Source organism: Amblyraja radiata, chromosome 1, assembly GCF_010909765.2.
Source record: "Amblyraja radiata isolate CabotCenter1 chromosome 1, sAmbRad1.1.pri, whole genome shotgun sequence".
NCBI lineage: Eukaryota > Metazoa > Chordata > Chondrichthyes > Rajiformes > Rajidae > Amblyraja > Amblyraja radiata.
In genome coordinates, this window is record NC_045956.1 from 35,797,595 (window position 1) to 35,813,922 (window position 16,328).

The 16,328-nt window shown below is 44.1% G+C and overlaps 1 protein-coding gene across 2 annotated transcripts in view; it reads left to right on the top strand.

The window, feature by feature from the left end:
* The window catches only part of gne (glucosamine (UDP-N-acetyl)-2-epimerase/N-acetylmannosamine kinase), an 81,085-nt gene that overhangs the window by 2,601 nt on the left and 62,156 nt on the right, over positions 1 to 16,328 (top strand). For both annotated transcript variants that reach the window (XM_033020485.1, XM_033020492.1), the window contains exon 2: positions 15,949 to 16,128. In XM_033020485.1, coding sequence (XP_032876376.1) covers positions 15,965 to 16,128 — 164 coding nt within the window. In that variant the 5' untranslated portion in view covers positions 15,949 to 15,964. The remainder of the gene's footprint in view (positions 1 to 15,948; positions 16,129 to 16,328) is intronic.

Below are 16,328 nucleotides of genomic sequence, written 5' to 3' on the forward strand. Positions count from 1 at the left end.
TTCCGTGCTGTAATTGTTATATGGTTATATGGTTATATGCTTTAATTGTGCGTGGGAAGAACGAATTGCTGTACACATCTGTCTTTGTAGCTGGGATCACAAATTGGATCGAATGCCCTCGTCTGCTCCTAATTGGTTTGGGGTTGGTGTTGGTCTTGTGTAAAAACAGGTCAACGGTGAGCTTCACGTCTGTCTTGGAGAGGGTTCCACCCCAGAGAATTCAGAAGTTTGGTGACACTCGCTTCTCTCTCATAGGTGTTAGTAACAAATCGAGCTTTGGACACGTTCGATGGATGAAATGTTTTTATCTGTGTATGGGTCCCAAGCTGCAACTGCGTAGTCCAAATAGTGTGTAGTTTTTTCAAGAAAATGTGATCACACAAAGAAATAAATACACATCCAAGATCAAAATTTTAATAATTACGAGACCAAGGGTCCTGTCCCCATGTCCCCTCAACGCACAGTTGCGGGAGGGGGGGGGGGGGCGGCGGCTTGCGAGAGAGAGAGAGAGAGAGACACACACACACACCCCCCCCCCCCTTCTCCCTTTTTAACTTATCCCCACCCTATCCACTCATTCATAGCCCCCAACTCGCAGGCGCATTTGAGGGGAGGGGAGAGGGATGGGCGGCGCTGGGCAGCGGGCGGCCGGGTGACTTCACTCGCAGCGCGTGGAACACAGCGTGCAGACCCATTATGACGTTATCACGTCATCAGCCAAAGTCAGCCCGTTTTATTTTCTAAGCTATTTCAGATTTTTGAACATTTTGATTAATAACTCAAAAAATAATGCATGAATTTTGCAGATAAGGCAATTTTGGATTCCACGGGTTAAATCTCTATCAGAATATGTAAAAATTTTACCGTTACCGCGTCATTTTTTCAAGAAGATGTGATCACTCGCAAACAACATCCAAGATCAGAGTTTTATAGTTATACTAGACCATTTGGGACCCGTTGGGTCCCGACCACTCAACGCGCGGTTACGGGGGGGGGCGGCCTGCGGCCACACACTAACCACCCACACCCACAAACACACACACCACCCCCCCTCCACACACACACACACACTAACCACACACACACACTAACCACCCCCGCCACCCACACACACGCGCACACACACACATCCCCCCCCTCCACACGCACACGCAAGCACACACACACACGCACAACTAACATCGAAGGGCCAGTTCATGTGCTGTACAGTTCTATGCTTGTTAGAACACACTTCGCGGTGCTAACGTGTTGTACACATTGCTGCCAGTAAATAACACTCTAGATGGCATTTTACTTATATTTCCTTATCTTATTCCTTTTCACCCACCTACTGATTAACTCCTCACAGCACTCAAAAACATTTTTCAAACACAATTTTCCATAAAACAATGTTGACCCTGCTTAATTATATGATTTTAAAAAAAATGTTAGCAAACTACTTCCTTAATAATGGGTGCTAGTAATTTACTGGTGACAGATGGAAGGTTTATCATTTCCTGCTTTCTACCGTTAAAGAACTGGGCAGATAAGAACCAAAGATCCTATAGCTCTAGGATCTTTGATAAGAACTAGTAGCAAAAGACAATAGACAATAGGTGCAGGAGTAGGCCATTCGGCCCTTCGAGCCAGCACCGCCATTCAATGTGATCATGGCTGATCATCCCCAATCAGTACCCCGTTCCTGCCTTCTCCCCATATCCCTTGACTCCGCTATTTTTAAGAGCCTTAATTTGCTCTCTCTTGAAAGCATCCAGAGAACCCGCCTCCAACGCCCTCTGAGGCAGAGAATTCCACAGACTCACCACTCTCTGTGAGAAAAAGTGTTTCCTCGTCTCCGTTCTAAATGGCTTACTCCTTATTCTTAATAGCAAGCGTTGGCCATTAAATAAAGACCATGGCAGCACTTCCACTTTAACATTTCTGTCCTGCCCTGACCCATCGTGTTCCACACATCAGAAAACCGATTGTCTTGTCAATGATTTGCTTAGTGACTGTGCTGCCACAGCCCCCGAGTGAGGATTGCAAAGATTCGTAACCCTTTCTTCTTGACTTGGTCCCCAACTTTGGGACATATCCTCCATGTATCTGTCCTGTCACCCCCTGTAAGAATGTAGTATGTTTGTTTACACTCGAGAGTGTGGGGCCAGTCTCCTACCTGATCTCTCCTCAGAAGTTAAACCTCCCCCTGCTCAGGTATTCCAGGTATGTTTTTGCCAACACCCCCAGTAATTGCAATATGATTTTCAAATCCTCTTGTGACAATGCCAGCAATGCTGTACCTGCCTGTTAACATTCAGTGATTTGTGTACAAGAACACTCGGGTCCCATTGAATAGCAGCAGCCTTCTCAGGACAACATGGTCTGGTGAAGTTTCAGGTTGACGCCCTTCTTCAGACAGGCAAAATGACTCGCCGTTTAGGTTGCCCGGCGGCACTATGGGTGGTCAATGGCACCCGGGCAACCGTTAATTTCGAGCCTTGCATATCCCTCCAAACCTGTCCTATCCATGTACCTGTCTAACTGTTTCTTAAATGTTGGAATAGTCCCTGCCTCAACTACTCTTCTGGCAGCTTGTTCCATACACCCACCTGTGTGAAAAAATTACCCCTCAGGTTCCTATTAAATCTTTTCCTCTTCACCTTAAACCTATGTCCTCTGGCCCTTGATTCACCTACTCTGGGCAAGAGACTCCACCATTGTTTCCTTTGTTACATGAGGGGTCAAACTATGCACAGTATCCAGGTGTGCTCTCACCAACACCCTATTCAATTGCAACAGACCCACCTCTTTTTACACTCCAACCCCTTTGATAAAGACCAGCGACCTCAGACCTGTTCTACCTGCCTGTTAATATCATGCACAAGAACTCCCCCACCCCTCTGCATTCCACTTATTTACAATGCTATCTGACCCTGTTTCACACATGAATTCATTCAACTATCATTGCTGGCAATGTATTACTGAGCACTGAGCCAAGTGGGTGTTCCCCCTCAATGTCTGCCTCTGCTTGTGTACTGCCTTATCTCTTCTGTTTAGTCATGTTGACTTTGACTGAGTGACTTCCTACATGTTTAAGAAAGAACTGCAGATGCTTGAAAATTCAACGGTAGACAGAAATGCTGGAGAAACTCAGCAGGCGAGGCAGCATCTATGGAAAGAAGGAATAGGCGACGTTTCGGGTTAAGACCCGAAACTCACCCGCTGAGTTTCTCCAGCATTTTTGTCTACCTCTGACTTCCTACATTGTAATTTCATCAGTTTAACTTCAGATGCAAGAACCACTTTCACTTTAAGATAATAGATTTCCTTTGCCTATCTTGGTTTAGTTTATTGCTGTTGTCATGTGTACTGTTCTGAGATAGAGTGCAAAGCTTTTGTTTGCCTGCTACACAGTCAAATTAAATCCAGCCAACTCGAACACAAGTCGTGCAAAGAGAAAAATACCGGAGTACAGCATGTCTAAATCTGTTACAATTCTGCAGAACTCTTTAAAAAAAAATCGCCCCTCAATCTTATATGCTGCAGGAGGAGAATCTCCATATTTAGAAACATAGGAAATAGGTGCAGGATGAGGCCATTCGGCCCTTCGAGCCAGCACCGCCATTCATTGTGATCATGGCTGATCGTCCCCAGTCAATAACCTGTGCATGCCTTCTCCCCATATCCCTTGATTCCACTAGCCCCTGGAGCTCTATCTAACTCTCTCTTAAATCCATCCAGTGATTTGTCCTCCACTGCCCTCTGTGGCAGGGAATTCCACAAATTCACAACTCTCTGGGTGAAAACGTTTTTTCTCAGTCTTAAATGGCCTCCCCTTTATTCTAAGACTGGCCCCTGGTTCTGGACTCGCCCAACATTGGGAACATTTTTCCTGCATCTAGCTTGGCCAGTCCTTTTATAATTTTATATATTTCTATAAGACCCCCCCCCCTCCCTCAGTCTAGTCCCTCCATCCCAGGGATCAATCTCGTGAATCTACGCTGCACTGCCTCAATCACAAGGATGTCCTTCCTCAAATTAGGAGACCAAAACTGTACACAATACTCCAGATGCGGTCTAACCAGAGCCCTATACAACTGCAGAAGAACCTCTTTACTCCTCTACTGAAATCCTCTTGTTATAAAGGCCAACATTCCATTAGCTTTCTTCCCTGCATGCTGTACCTGCACGCCAACTTTCAGTACAAGGACACCCAGGTCTCGCTGCACCTCCCCCTTACCTAACCTAACCCAATTGAGATAATAATCTGCCCCTTGTTTTTGCCACCAAAGTGGATAACCTCACATTTATCTATATTATGCCACGCATCTTCCCACTCACTCAACCTGTCCAGGTCACCCTGCAACCTCCTAACATCCTCTTCACAGTTCACACTGCCACCCAGCTTTGTGTCATCCGCAAACTTGCTAGTTTTGCTCCTAATTCCCTCTTCCAAATCATTAATATATATGGTAAACAGTTGCGGCCCCAACACCGAGCCTTGCGGCACTCCACTCGCCATTGCCTGCCATTCTGAAAAGGTCCCATTCACTCCTACTCTTTGCTTCCTGTCTGCCAACCAATTTTCTATCCATGTCAACACCCTACCCCCAATACCATGTGCTCTAATTTTAGTCACCAGTCTCCCATGCGGGACCTTATCAAAGGCTTTCTGAAAGTCTAAATACACTACATCCACTGGCTCCCCTTCATCCATTTTACTTGTCACATCTTCAAATAATTCCAGTAAATTAGTCGAGCATGATTTCCCTTTCATAAATCCATGTTGACGGACTAATCCTTTTACTGCTATCCAAATGCCCTATTATTGCTTCTTTAATAATTGACTCCAGCATCTTTCCCACCACCGAAGTCAGGCTAACTGGTCTGCAATTCCCCGTTTCCTCTCTCGCTCCTTTCTTGAAAAGTGGGATGACATTAGCTATTCTCCAATCCACAGGAACTGATCCTGAATCTATTGAACATTGGAAAATGATTACCAATGCGTCCACTATTTCTAGAGCCACCTCCCTGAGGACCCTGGGATGCAGATCATCAGGCCCAGGGGATTTATCATCCTACAGTCCCATTAGTTTACCCAATACTATTTCTCGCCTAATGAAAATTTCTTTCAGTTCCTCTACCCACTTAGAACCTCGGTCCCCAAGTACATCTGGGAGATTGTTTGTGTCTTCCTTAGTGAAGACAGATCCGAAGTACCTGTTCAACTCTTCTGCCATTTCCTTGTTATCCATAATAATTTCACCCGTGCCTGCCTTCAAGGGACCCACATCTGACTTTGCTACTCTTTTTCCCTTGACATACCTAAAGATGCCCTTAACATATCTAACATTTCTCTCCTAACATTAGTTGAAATGCTGAACCATTCTGACAAATGTATTTTACATAGAAACATAGAAAATAGGTGCAGGAGTAGGCCATTCGGCCCTTCGAGCCTGCACCGCCAATCAATATGATCATGGCTGATCGTCCAACTCAGTATCCTGTACCTGCCTTCTCTCCATACCCCCTGATCCCTTTAGCCACAAGGACCACATCTAATTCCCTCTTAAATATAGCCAATGAACTGGCCTCAACTACCTTCTGTGGCAGAGAATTACAGAGACTCACCACTCTCTGTGTGAATAATGTTTTCCTCATCTCTGTCCTAAAAGATTTCCCCCTTATCCTTAAACTGTGACCCCTTGTTCTGAACTTCCCCAACATCAGGAACAATCTTCCTGCATCTAGCCTGTCCAACCGCTTAAGAATTTTGTAAGTTTCTATAAGATCCCCCCTCAATCTTCTAAATTCTAGCGAGTACAAGCCAAGTCTTTCTTCATATGAAAGTCCTGACATCCCAGGAATCAGTCTGGTGAACCTTCTCTGTCTTTCCTCAGATTAGGAGACCAAAACTGTACGCAATACTCCAGGTGTGGTCTCACCAAGACCCTGTACAACTGCCATAGAACCTCCCTGCTCCTATACTCAAATCCTTTTGCTATGAATGCTAACATATCATTCGCTTTCTTCACGGCCTGCTGCACCTGCATGCCTACTTTTAATGACTGGTTTACCATGACACCCAGGTCTCGTTGCATCTCCCCTTTTCCTAATCGGGCACCATTCAGATAATAGTCTACTTTCCTGTTTTTGCCACCAAAGTGGATAACCTCACATTTATCCACATTATACTGCATCTGCCATGCATTTGCCCACTCACCCAGCCTATCCAAGTCACCTTGCAGCCTCCTAGCATCCTCCTCACAGCTAACACTGCCCCCCAGCTTCGTGTCATCCGCAAACTTGGAGATGTTGCATTCAATTCCCTCGTCCAAATCATTAATATATATTGTAAATAGCTGGGGTCCCAGCACTGAGCCTTGCGGTACCCCACTAGTCACTGCCGGCCATTGTGAAAAGGATCCGTTTACTCCTACTCTTTGCTTCCTGTCTGCCAGCCAGTTCTCTATCCACATCAATACTGAACCCCCAATACCGTGTGCTTTAAGTTTGTATACTAATCTCTTATGTGGGACCTTGTCGAAAGCCTTCTGAAAGTCCAGATATAACACATCCACTGGTTCTCCCTTATCCACTCTACTAGTTACATCCTCAAAAAATTCTATAAGATTCGTCAGACATGATTTACCTTTCATAAATCCATGCTGACTTTGTCCAATGATTTCACCACTTTCCAAATGTGCTGCTATCCCATCTTTAATAACTGATTCTAGCAGTTTCCCCCCTACCGATGTTAGACTAAATGGTCTGTAATTCCCCGTTTTCTCTCTCCCTCCCTTTTTAAAAAGTGGGGTTACATTAGCTACCCTCCAATCATCAGGAACTACTCCAGAATCTAAAGAGTTTTGAAAAATTATCACTAATGCATCCACTATTTCTGCAGCTACTTCCTTAAGTACTCTGGGATGTAGCCTATCTGGCCCTGGGGATTTATCGGCCTTTAATCCATTCAATTTACCTAACACCACTTCCCAGCTAACCTGGATTTCACTCAGTTCCTCCATCTCATTTGACCCCGGTCCACTGCTATTTCCAGCAGATTATTTATGTCTTCCTTAGTGAAGACAGAACCAAAGTAGTTATTCAATTGGTCTGCCATGTCCTTGTTCCCCATGATCAATTCACCTGTTTCTGACTACATTTGTTTTAACTAATCTTTTTCTCTTCACATATCTATAAAAACTTTTGCAGTCAGTTTTTATGTTCCCTGCCAGTTTTCTTCCATAATCTATTTTCCCTTTCCTAATTAAGCCCTTTGTCCTCCTCTGCTGGACTCTGAATTGCTCCCAGTCCTCTGGCAGGCTGCTTTTTCTGGCTAATTGGTATGCTTCATCTTTTGTTTTGATACTATCCCTGATTTCCCTTGTTATCCACAGATGTACTACCTTCCCTGATTTATTCTTTTGCCAAACTGGGATGAACAATTGTTGTAGCTCATCCATGCAGTCTTTAAATGCCTTCCATTGCATATCCACCGTCAACCCTTTAAGAATCAATTGCCAGTCTATCTTGGCCAATTCACATCTCATACCTTCGAAGTTACCTTTCTTTAAGTTCAGGACCCTTGTTTCTGAATTAACAATGTCACTCTCCATCCTAATGAAGAATTCAACCATATTATGGTCAATCTTGCCCAAGGGGCCACGCACAACAAGACTGCTAACTAACCCTTCCTCATTACTCAATACCCAGTCTAGAATAGCCTGCTCTCTCGTTGGTTCGTCTACACGTTGGTTTAGAAAACTATCCTGCATACATTCCAAGAAATCCTCTTCCTCAGCACCCTTGCCAATTTGATTCACCCAATCTATATGTAGATTGAAGTCACCCATTATAACTGTTTTACCTTTGTTGCGTGCATTTCTAATTTCCTGTTTGATGCCATCCCCCACTCCACTACTACTGTTAGGTGGCCTGTACACAACTCCCACTAGCATTTTCTGCCCCTTAGTGTTTCGCAGCTCTACCCATATCGATTCCACATCCTCCAAGCTAATGTCCTTCCTTTCTATTGCGTTAATCTCCTCTCTAACCAGCAACTACTACCCCACCTCCTTTTCCTTTCTGTCTATCCCTCCTGAATATGGAATATCCCTGGATGTTCAGCTCCCAGACTTGGTCACCCTGGAGCCATGTCTCCGTGATCCCAACTATATCATAGTCATTAATAGCTATCTGCACATTCAACTCATCCACCTTATTACGAATGCTCCTTGCATTGAGACACAAAGCCTTCAGGCTTGTTTTTACAACACTCTTACCCCTTATACAATTATGTTGAAAAGTGGCCCTTTTTGATTTTTGCCCTGGATTTGTCTGCCTGCCACTTTTACTTTTCACCTTGCTACCTATTGCTTCTACCCTCATTTTACACCCCTCTGTCTCTACGCTCACACATTTAAGAAACCCTTTCCCTTTAACTCCATCCTCGACCATCCCATTTGACACCCCCCACCTGTTAAGTTGCAATCCGTCCCTTTTGTACAGTTTCCCCTTACTCCAAAACAGATCCCAGTGATCTAAGAATCTAAATCCCTGCCCCGTGGACCAATTCCTCAGCCACACATTCAGGTCCCGTATCTCCCTGTTCCTGCTCTCGCCAGCACGAGCATCTGGAAGCAAACCAGAGATAACAACCCCGGAGGTCCTGCTTTTCAGCATTTTTCCGAGCTCTCTGAAGTCACGCTGCAGAATATTCATCCCCTTCTTTCTGACATCGTTTGTGCCGACATGCACTACCACTTCCGGCTGTTCACCTTCGCCCTTAAGGATTTTCTGCACTCTGACCGTGACATCATGGATCCTGGCACCAGGAAGGCAACACACCATCCTCGAATCCCGTCTGTTGCCACAGAAACCGCTGTCCGTACCTCTCACAATGGAGTCTCCCACTACAATGGCTTTGCCTGACGTTGGCGTCTTTGGTTTTGGCTAAACAGCTCTTTTTGCTTTGCAAGCCAGTCCGCCGCTCGGTGTGATAACATCTTCTGTGCCGACAGCTTCAAAGTGGGTGAATCTGTTCACAAGAGGTACAACACCCGGGGACGTTTGCATTCCATACTTCCCTCCCTTGCTCACCGTCACTTATCTTCTCTCTTCCAGTACCTTAGGTGTAACAATCTTACTGTAGGACTTGTCGAGGAATGACTCAGTTTCTCGGACGAACCTGAGGTCATCCACTTGCTTCTCCAGTTCCCCAACACGGTCCTTCAGGAGCTGTACCTGGATGCACTTCTCACATTTGTAGCAGCCAGAGGCACCAACAGTGTCCTTGACCTCCCACATACTGCAAGCATCACACTGAATCAGCTTGCCTGACATCTCCTGCTTTCGTCTCTCCCTCTCCAGCGTAGCCTCCTCTCGAGCCAAAGACTCACACGGCCACTCACTCACTGCCGCTCCCTAAGAGCCATCTTGCTTATATTGACTGATAAATTGCCTAATTTACCAATTTACAAACCAAATTCCTCAGTTTTCAACTGTTTTTCCCCCCTCTGACTCACTTCTCTCCTCCCACTTGGGCTAGAACCAATCAGTGTTTTCTCCTGCTTATCTTTGTTTTGAACCCTTTTTGAACCCTTGCTTGCGTGTAGCAGCCAGTACTGAAGGAAATATTGATTAATTGGAGCTTCGTTAAGGTCTAATTCCCTTGCCTTTGTACCCATTGCTTCAATGCATGGTCCAAAATTTATTTTAGTTTGGAGATGTAGCCTGGAAACGGGCCCTTTGGCCCACCGAGTCCGCGCAGACCAGCAATCACCCAGTACACTATCACTATGCTATACACTAGGGACAATTTACAATTTTTACCAAAGCCAATCAGCCTTTGTATGCCTTTGGCATATGGGAGGAAACCGAAGCACCCGGTGAAAACCCATGCGGTCATGGGGAGAACGTACAAACTCCATACAGACAGCACCTGTCACCAGGATTAAACCTGGGTCTCTGGCACTGTGCTACCGTGCCATCTCATATGTGCAGCTCCAAGATCCTAATGCTTTTCTAGCTATTGTACTTCCTCCATATTCCAGTGCCTCCGAGGTTGACCTCCCATCTCCCATCGTTCCTGTACACATTAATAACGGTGGCATTGATCTAGCTGGCGATGTTAACCCGAATCATCATCTGTCCCATCCACAGATCGTCACAGAGCTGTACAGCACGGACACAGGCCCTTCGGCCCACCAGGTCCATTCCAACCGAGTTGGCATTTTGGACTAGTTCTATTACCGCCATTTGGCTCATATCCTTCCAAACCTTCAATCCAAGTATCTGCCTAAATGTCTTTTAAAAGTCATAATTGTATCTACCTCAATAGCTTCCCCAGGCAACTTATTCTAGAACAGGTTTTGAGGGATATGGGTAGCAATGTTACAACATTTTAAGATTTTAAAAATCAAGTCTGCAATTTATCCCATCAGATAAAGCATAAAAAGAAGATTAATTTGACGCCTAATTCACTTTCATATCTTCAGTATTAAAACAGTTATGGCCATTTTCATACTCGGAAATTAGCATCTTGTTCCCTATTGCTTTTCCATTGACTTAACACAAAAGCTGTGATCAAGGAGAGTCAAAAGCCCATACCTTTCTTAAAAATTAAGAGAACTGAAAGAAATTTTCAGTTATTATAGATTGAAGCATTCTGAAACAAATATGAAACAATCTTACTTGGATGACCTGAAATTAAAGCATATAATTAGTTAGTTACCCAATTGTAGCTAATTACATAATTCAATTACTAGATCTAAACATCTATCCATTTCTTAAGAAAATATTAACATTTTTAAATAGCCTAAGTGTCCAAATAACATACACACAAGAATTCACATTAAAACATGATTTTTAAATCTCATTGTCATGGATTTATAGGCCAAATGGAAGAAATTTAATGTTTAATACCTGTAAATTAATGGCCATTTAAATCATCTTGCGAGTGGGATTTTCTGGAACGCGATCATTTGGAACGTTGAGGTTGCGGTGAATTTAAACCCCATATCGGCAGGAAAAATACTGCTAGTTCGTATGGGGGAAAAAAATCACCGTTTCGCAACGTAAAATGTGAATTAAAGGCATCTTAAGGAGCACTTTTATACATAAAATAAACGGCTTTCCTTTACCTGTCCCGTACGTTAAATCCGTCCCCGTTATCGGCGTTGACGGCTTTAGAAACTGATTTTTAAATTACTCCAGCGCTGAACTTGTCGGGCGATTATATATATATAAATTTTTAAAAAACTTAAAAAAAACGGAACGGCCGTCGGAACAATTCTTCAGCAAATGCTTGCATTCCGAGAAAATATAATCCAGGACAGGTAGGAGAAAAACGCATTTTAACCCCGCCCCCCCCCCCTCAAAGGCGCCAGAATCGCGCACACGGCCAGAGGCAGAACTGTAGCACCGCTGAAGACTTGTAACATACCTAATAACCATATAACCATATAACAATTACAGCACGGAAACAGGCCATCTCGGCCCTACAAGTCCGTGCCGAACAACTTTTTTCCCTTAGTCCCACCTGCCTGCACTCATACCATAACCCTCCATTCCCTTCTCATCCATATACCTATCCAATTTATTTTTAAATGATACCAACGAACCTGCCTCCACCACTTCCACTGGAAGCTCATTCCACACCGCTACCACTCTGAGTAAAGAAGTTCCCCCTCATGTTACCCCTAAACTTCTGTCCCTTAATTCTGAAGTACATGTCCACTTGTTTGAATCTTCCCTTTTCTCAAAGGGAAAAGCTGATCCACATCAACTCTGTCTATCCCTCTCATCATTTTAAAGACCTCTATCATGTCCCCCCTTAACCTTCTGCGCTCCAGAGAATAAAGACCTAACTTATTCAACCTTTCTCTGTAACTTAGTTGTTGAAACCCAGGCAACATTCTAGTAAATCTCCTCTGTACTCTCTCTATTTTGTTGACATCCTTCCTATAATTGGGCGACCAAAATTGTACACCATACTCCAGATTTGGTCTCACCAATGCCTTGTACAATTTTAACATTACATCCCAGCTTCTATACTCAATGCTCAGATTTATAAAGGCTAGCATACCAAAAGCTTTCTTTACCACCCTATCTATATGAGATTCCACCTTCAAGGAACTATGCACGGTTATTCCCAGATCCCTCTGTTCAACTGTATTCTTCAATTCCCTACCATTTACCATGTACGTCCTATTTTGATTTGTCCTGCCAAGGTGTAGCACCTCACATTTATCAGCATTAAACTCCATCTGCCATCTTTCAGCCCATTCTTCCAAATGGCCTAAATCACTCTGTAGACTTTGGAAATCCTCTTCATTATCCACAACACCCGCTATCTTGGTATCATCTGCATACTTACTAATCCAATTTACCACACCTTCATCCAGATCATTGATGTACATGACAAACAACAAAGGACCCAACACTGATCCCTGAGGCACCCCACTAGTCACCTGCCTCCAACCCGACAAACAACCATCCACCATTACCCTCTGGCTTCTCCCATTCAGCCACTGTTGAATCCATCTTGCTACTCCTGCATTTATCCCCAACAGTTGAACCTTCTTAACCAACCTTCCATGAGGAACCTTGTCAAAGGCCTTACTAAAGTCCATATAGACAACATCCACTGCTTTACCCGCGTCAATTTCCCTAGTAACCTCTTCAAAAAATTCAAGAAGATTAGTCAAACATGACCTTCCAGGCACCAATCCATGCTGACTGTTCCTAATCAGACCCTGTTTATCCAGATGCTTATATATATTATCTCTAAGTATCTTTTCCATTAATTTGCCCACCACTGAAGTCAAACTAACAGGCCTATAATTGCTAGGTTTACTCTTAGAACCCTTTTTAAACAATGGAACAACATGCGCAGTACGCCAATCCTCGGGGACTATTCCCGTTTCTAATGACATTTGAAATATTTCTGTCATAGCCCCGGCTATTTCTACACTAACTTCCCTCAATGTCCTAGGGAATATCCTGTCAGGACCTGGAGACTTATCCACTTTTATATTTTTCAAAAGTGTCAGTACTTCTTTTACTTTGAAACTCATGGTATCCATAGCTACTCTACTAGTTTCCCTTACCTCACGTAATTCAATATCCTTCTCCTTGGTGAATACCGAAGAAAAGAAATTGTTCAATATCTACCCCATCTCTTTTGGCTCTGCAGATAGCTGTCCACACTGTCTCTCCAATGGACCAATTTTATCCCTCGTTATCCTTTTGCTATTAATATAGCTGTAGAAACTCTTTGGATTTATATGGGCCAAACGCATGCAAATGGCTCTCTAACCATCTGGGGCTGGGGCATCTTTGTCAACATGGATGAGTTGGGCAGAAGGGCCTGTTTCCATGCTGTGTGACTATGACTGATGTTAGAGATGGTCAAGTAGGTTTATCAGACGTGATCACGCTGGCTGTTCTCAGTTACCACCTCTGCATTCTGTTCATTTTCTTCCTGATTATTATCTCCATTCAGGACAGATCAGTAGATTAGCAGATATTAAGGGAGTCAAGAAATTAGTACAAGGAAGTGGTCCAGTGATCTTATTGAAAAGCCAGGCAGACGAGAGGACACGTGCTGCTGTGCTGAAGCCCACACCACCTTGTGTAAGACCATCACTGCGCGATCATTGCTCATACCACTCAGCTCCTGTTTGCCTCATTGAAACCAATCCAAATGAGTTTGGGTGCATTTGTGATCAGTCTCCATGGTGTTCAGGATGTTCACGGGCAGAAAATTCCAAAAGCTTGAGTTAAATCATGTTTGTCACATGCATTGGGACTTGCCCAACAGCCTGACCAGTAGCGCAACAAATAAATACACAATAAACTATCAGTTATACCAGGTAACCAGCCCTCTGAGAGGAAATCATCCTGGATCTCGGCGTTATCTGTTGTGCTGCTGCAAATAAGAATTTCATTGTTCCCTTCTGGGACATCTCTATACTTATAAAACTCTGATCATGGATATGTATTTATTTTTTGTGTGTTTGTGTGCAATCACATCTTCGCGGAAAAAAAACGACGCGATAACGGTAAAATTATTACATATTCCAGTAGAGTTTTTTCCTGTGGAATCCAAAATCGCCTTATCTGAACATTTCAGGCTTTATTTCTCGAGTTATTACTGAAAATGTTCAAAAATCTGACAAAACTGAATTAAAAAACCACTGCCTTTAGCTGATGACGTCACAATGGGTCTGCTCCATCTTCCCTTCTTCCACGCGCTGCGAGTGACGTCATCCGCCCCCCCCCCCCCAGTTATTCAAGACTCGGCTGGCTCGCTCAGCTCTTCGGCTGGCTCGCTTGGCTCCTCTGCCTCTGTCCTCTGCCCCCTGCACCCTCCACCCTGCACCCTCTCCGGGCGGGGGATGGGGTAAAAAGAGCGAATGAATAATATTAATATAATATCAAGGGGGGTGGTTAGTGTGTGTGTGGTGGGGGGGTTAGTATGTATGTGATGCCGCAGGCCGCCCCCCCCCCCCGATGGGTCCTATGGTCTAGTATGACAATAAAGCACTTGACTCTCGACTTGAAATGGACGCCTATTGTTTTGGTATCATGGCGGCTGGTCTGTACTCGGGTGTGGGAAGCATCCTCCACCGATGGTCCACTCAAACACATAAAGTTGCTTGTGCTTCAATACCTCTGCCTCTCATTCCTCTAATAATGTGAGTAACTTTGCATAGTTAGAGTAAGAAATGTTGCTGTAAGAGTAGAGATTTAAGAGTGGAGCGATTATAATGCATGACTACAGATCCACTTCTGTGACTAGCACACAGTCGCATGGGTTGGGCGCCATCTCGGAATAGGAATTCTGGAGTACAGAATGTTTCACCCCCCCCATCCCATTATACTCCAGGCTTCTGTTTCACCCCCAATACCTTTGTGCTACAGCGTTCTGTGTTTAACACCAATCCCTTTGTGCTCCAGCTTTTGGCACTTGTTCTCTATTTAAATAATAATCAGTTCTGTCCTTCTTTCATTCAGGCTGAACACCTTATACTACCACATTGTGCTCCATCTGTCAACCTGTTCGACAACCAACTTATCTTACTGATCTCTCTCTGTAAACTGTATTCTCCTCACAGTTTACACTCCCACTTTAGGATGATCGAATGGCCTACTCCTGCACCTATTTTCTATGTTTCTATCTGTAGATGTGGCTGCAGTAAGTAATTTCCTTCCTATAAATCATGAATGTATAATTGTGGGCAGCTGCTGTCCCAGCACTGATCCCTGCAGCCCTACTGGATACAAGTGGCCAGCCTGAAAATGAACTCCTTATCGCAACTCCCTTTCCATTTGCCTGTCCTTTATTCATGACAATATATCATCATGCCCTTTCCTTGCAAGGTGACACTACCCCTTTGGCTGATCCTTGTTCAAACAACACTGTTATTTGTCAGAAGTCACTTCCTCTTCAGGGAGTCTCGAGCCTTTGCATGATCAGAAGGTGACTTTCCAAATGTTCTCTGATCGTCTCGTGCATGACTGATTCTAGCATTTTTCCAGCAGTAGACGCTGTGTGGCCTGGCCTACATTTTTGTATTTATTGCCTCCCACCATTGAGAATAAGGACCATGTTGGCAGCAGAAAAGCAAAGCGCTGGAGTCAGGCAGCATCTGTGGGGGGAATGGACAGATGACGTTTCACGTCGGGACCTTGCAGACTGATCCAACAATAATAGTTCTCCAAAGTTCCAATTTATATTCTCAATGAGCGCCATGGTAACTAGATCTGTCTTTGTGAACTGTAATTGCTGATGTAAGGAATTATTTCATGGCATTAAGGTACAGAACCTAACCATGATTCACCTTCTCTCTGCAGGTGTTTGTGGGTAGTGGAAGCCGGTGTTAATCCCTTTAGACGTGCTATTTATTCCACTGACATAGTCAGAAACGGATCCGATTCATATTCACTTTTGTTGATTTTCAGGAATTGTTCCAAAATCATGGAGAAAGACAAGAACAAGAGGAAGCTGCGGATCTGTGTAGCAACGTGCAACCGGGCAGATTATTCTAAGCTTGCCCCCATCATGTTTGGTATCAAGGAGCAATCTGATGGCTTTGACCTCAAAGTTGTTGTTTTAGGATCTCATTTAATTGACGACTATGGGTGAGTATGAATATGCGCATTTTGTGTCAAAACTTAGCCTATACATCTGATGAAAACAAAGCCGTACTGGCTTCTAACGGTAGTCACAAGGAAGTGCAGATGCTGGAATCCTGCAAAGAACACAAGTGCTGGGGTCAAGGAGGATCTGTAGAGGACTATCCATCTCTTGTGTTATACGCTGGCGTCAAAGGGCCCTTCCT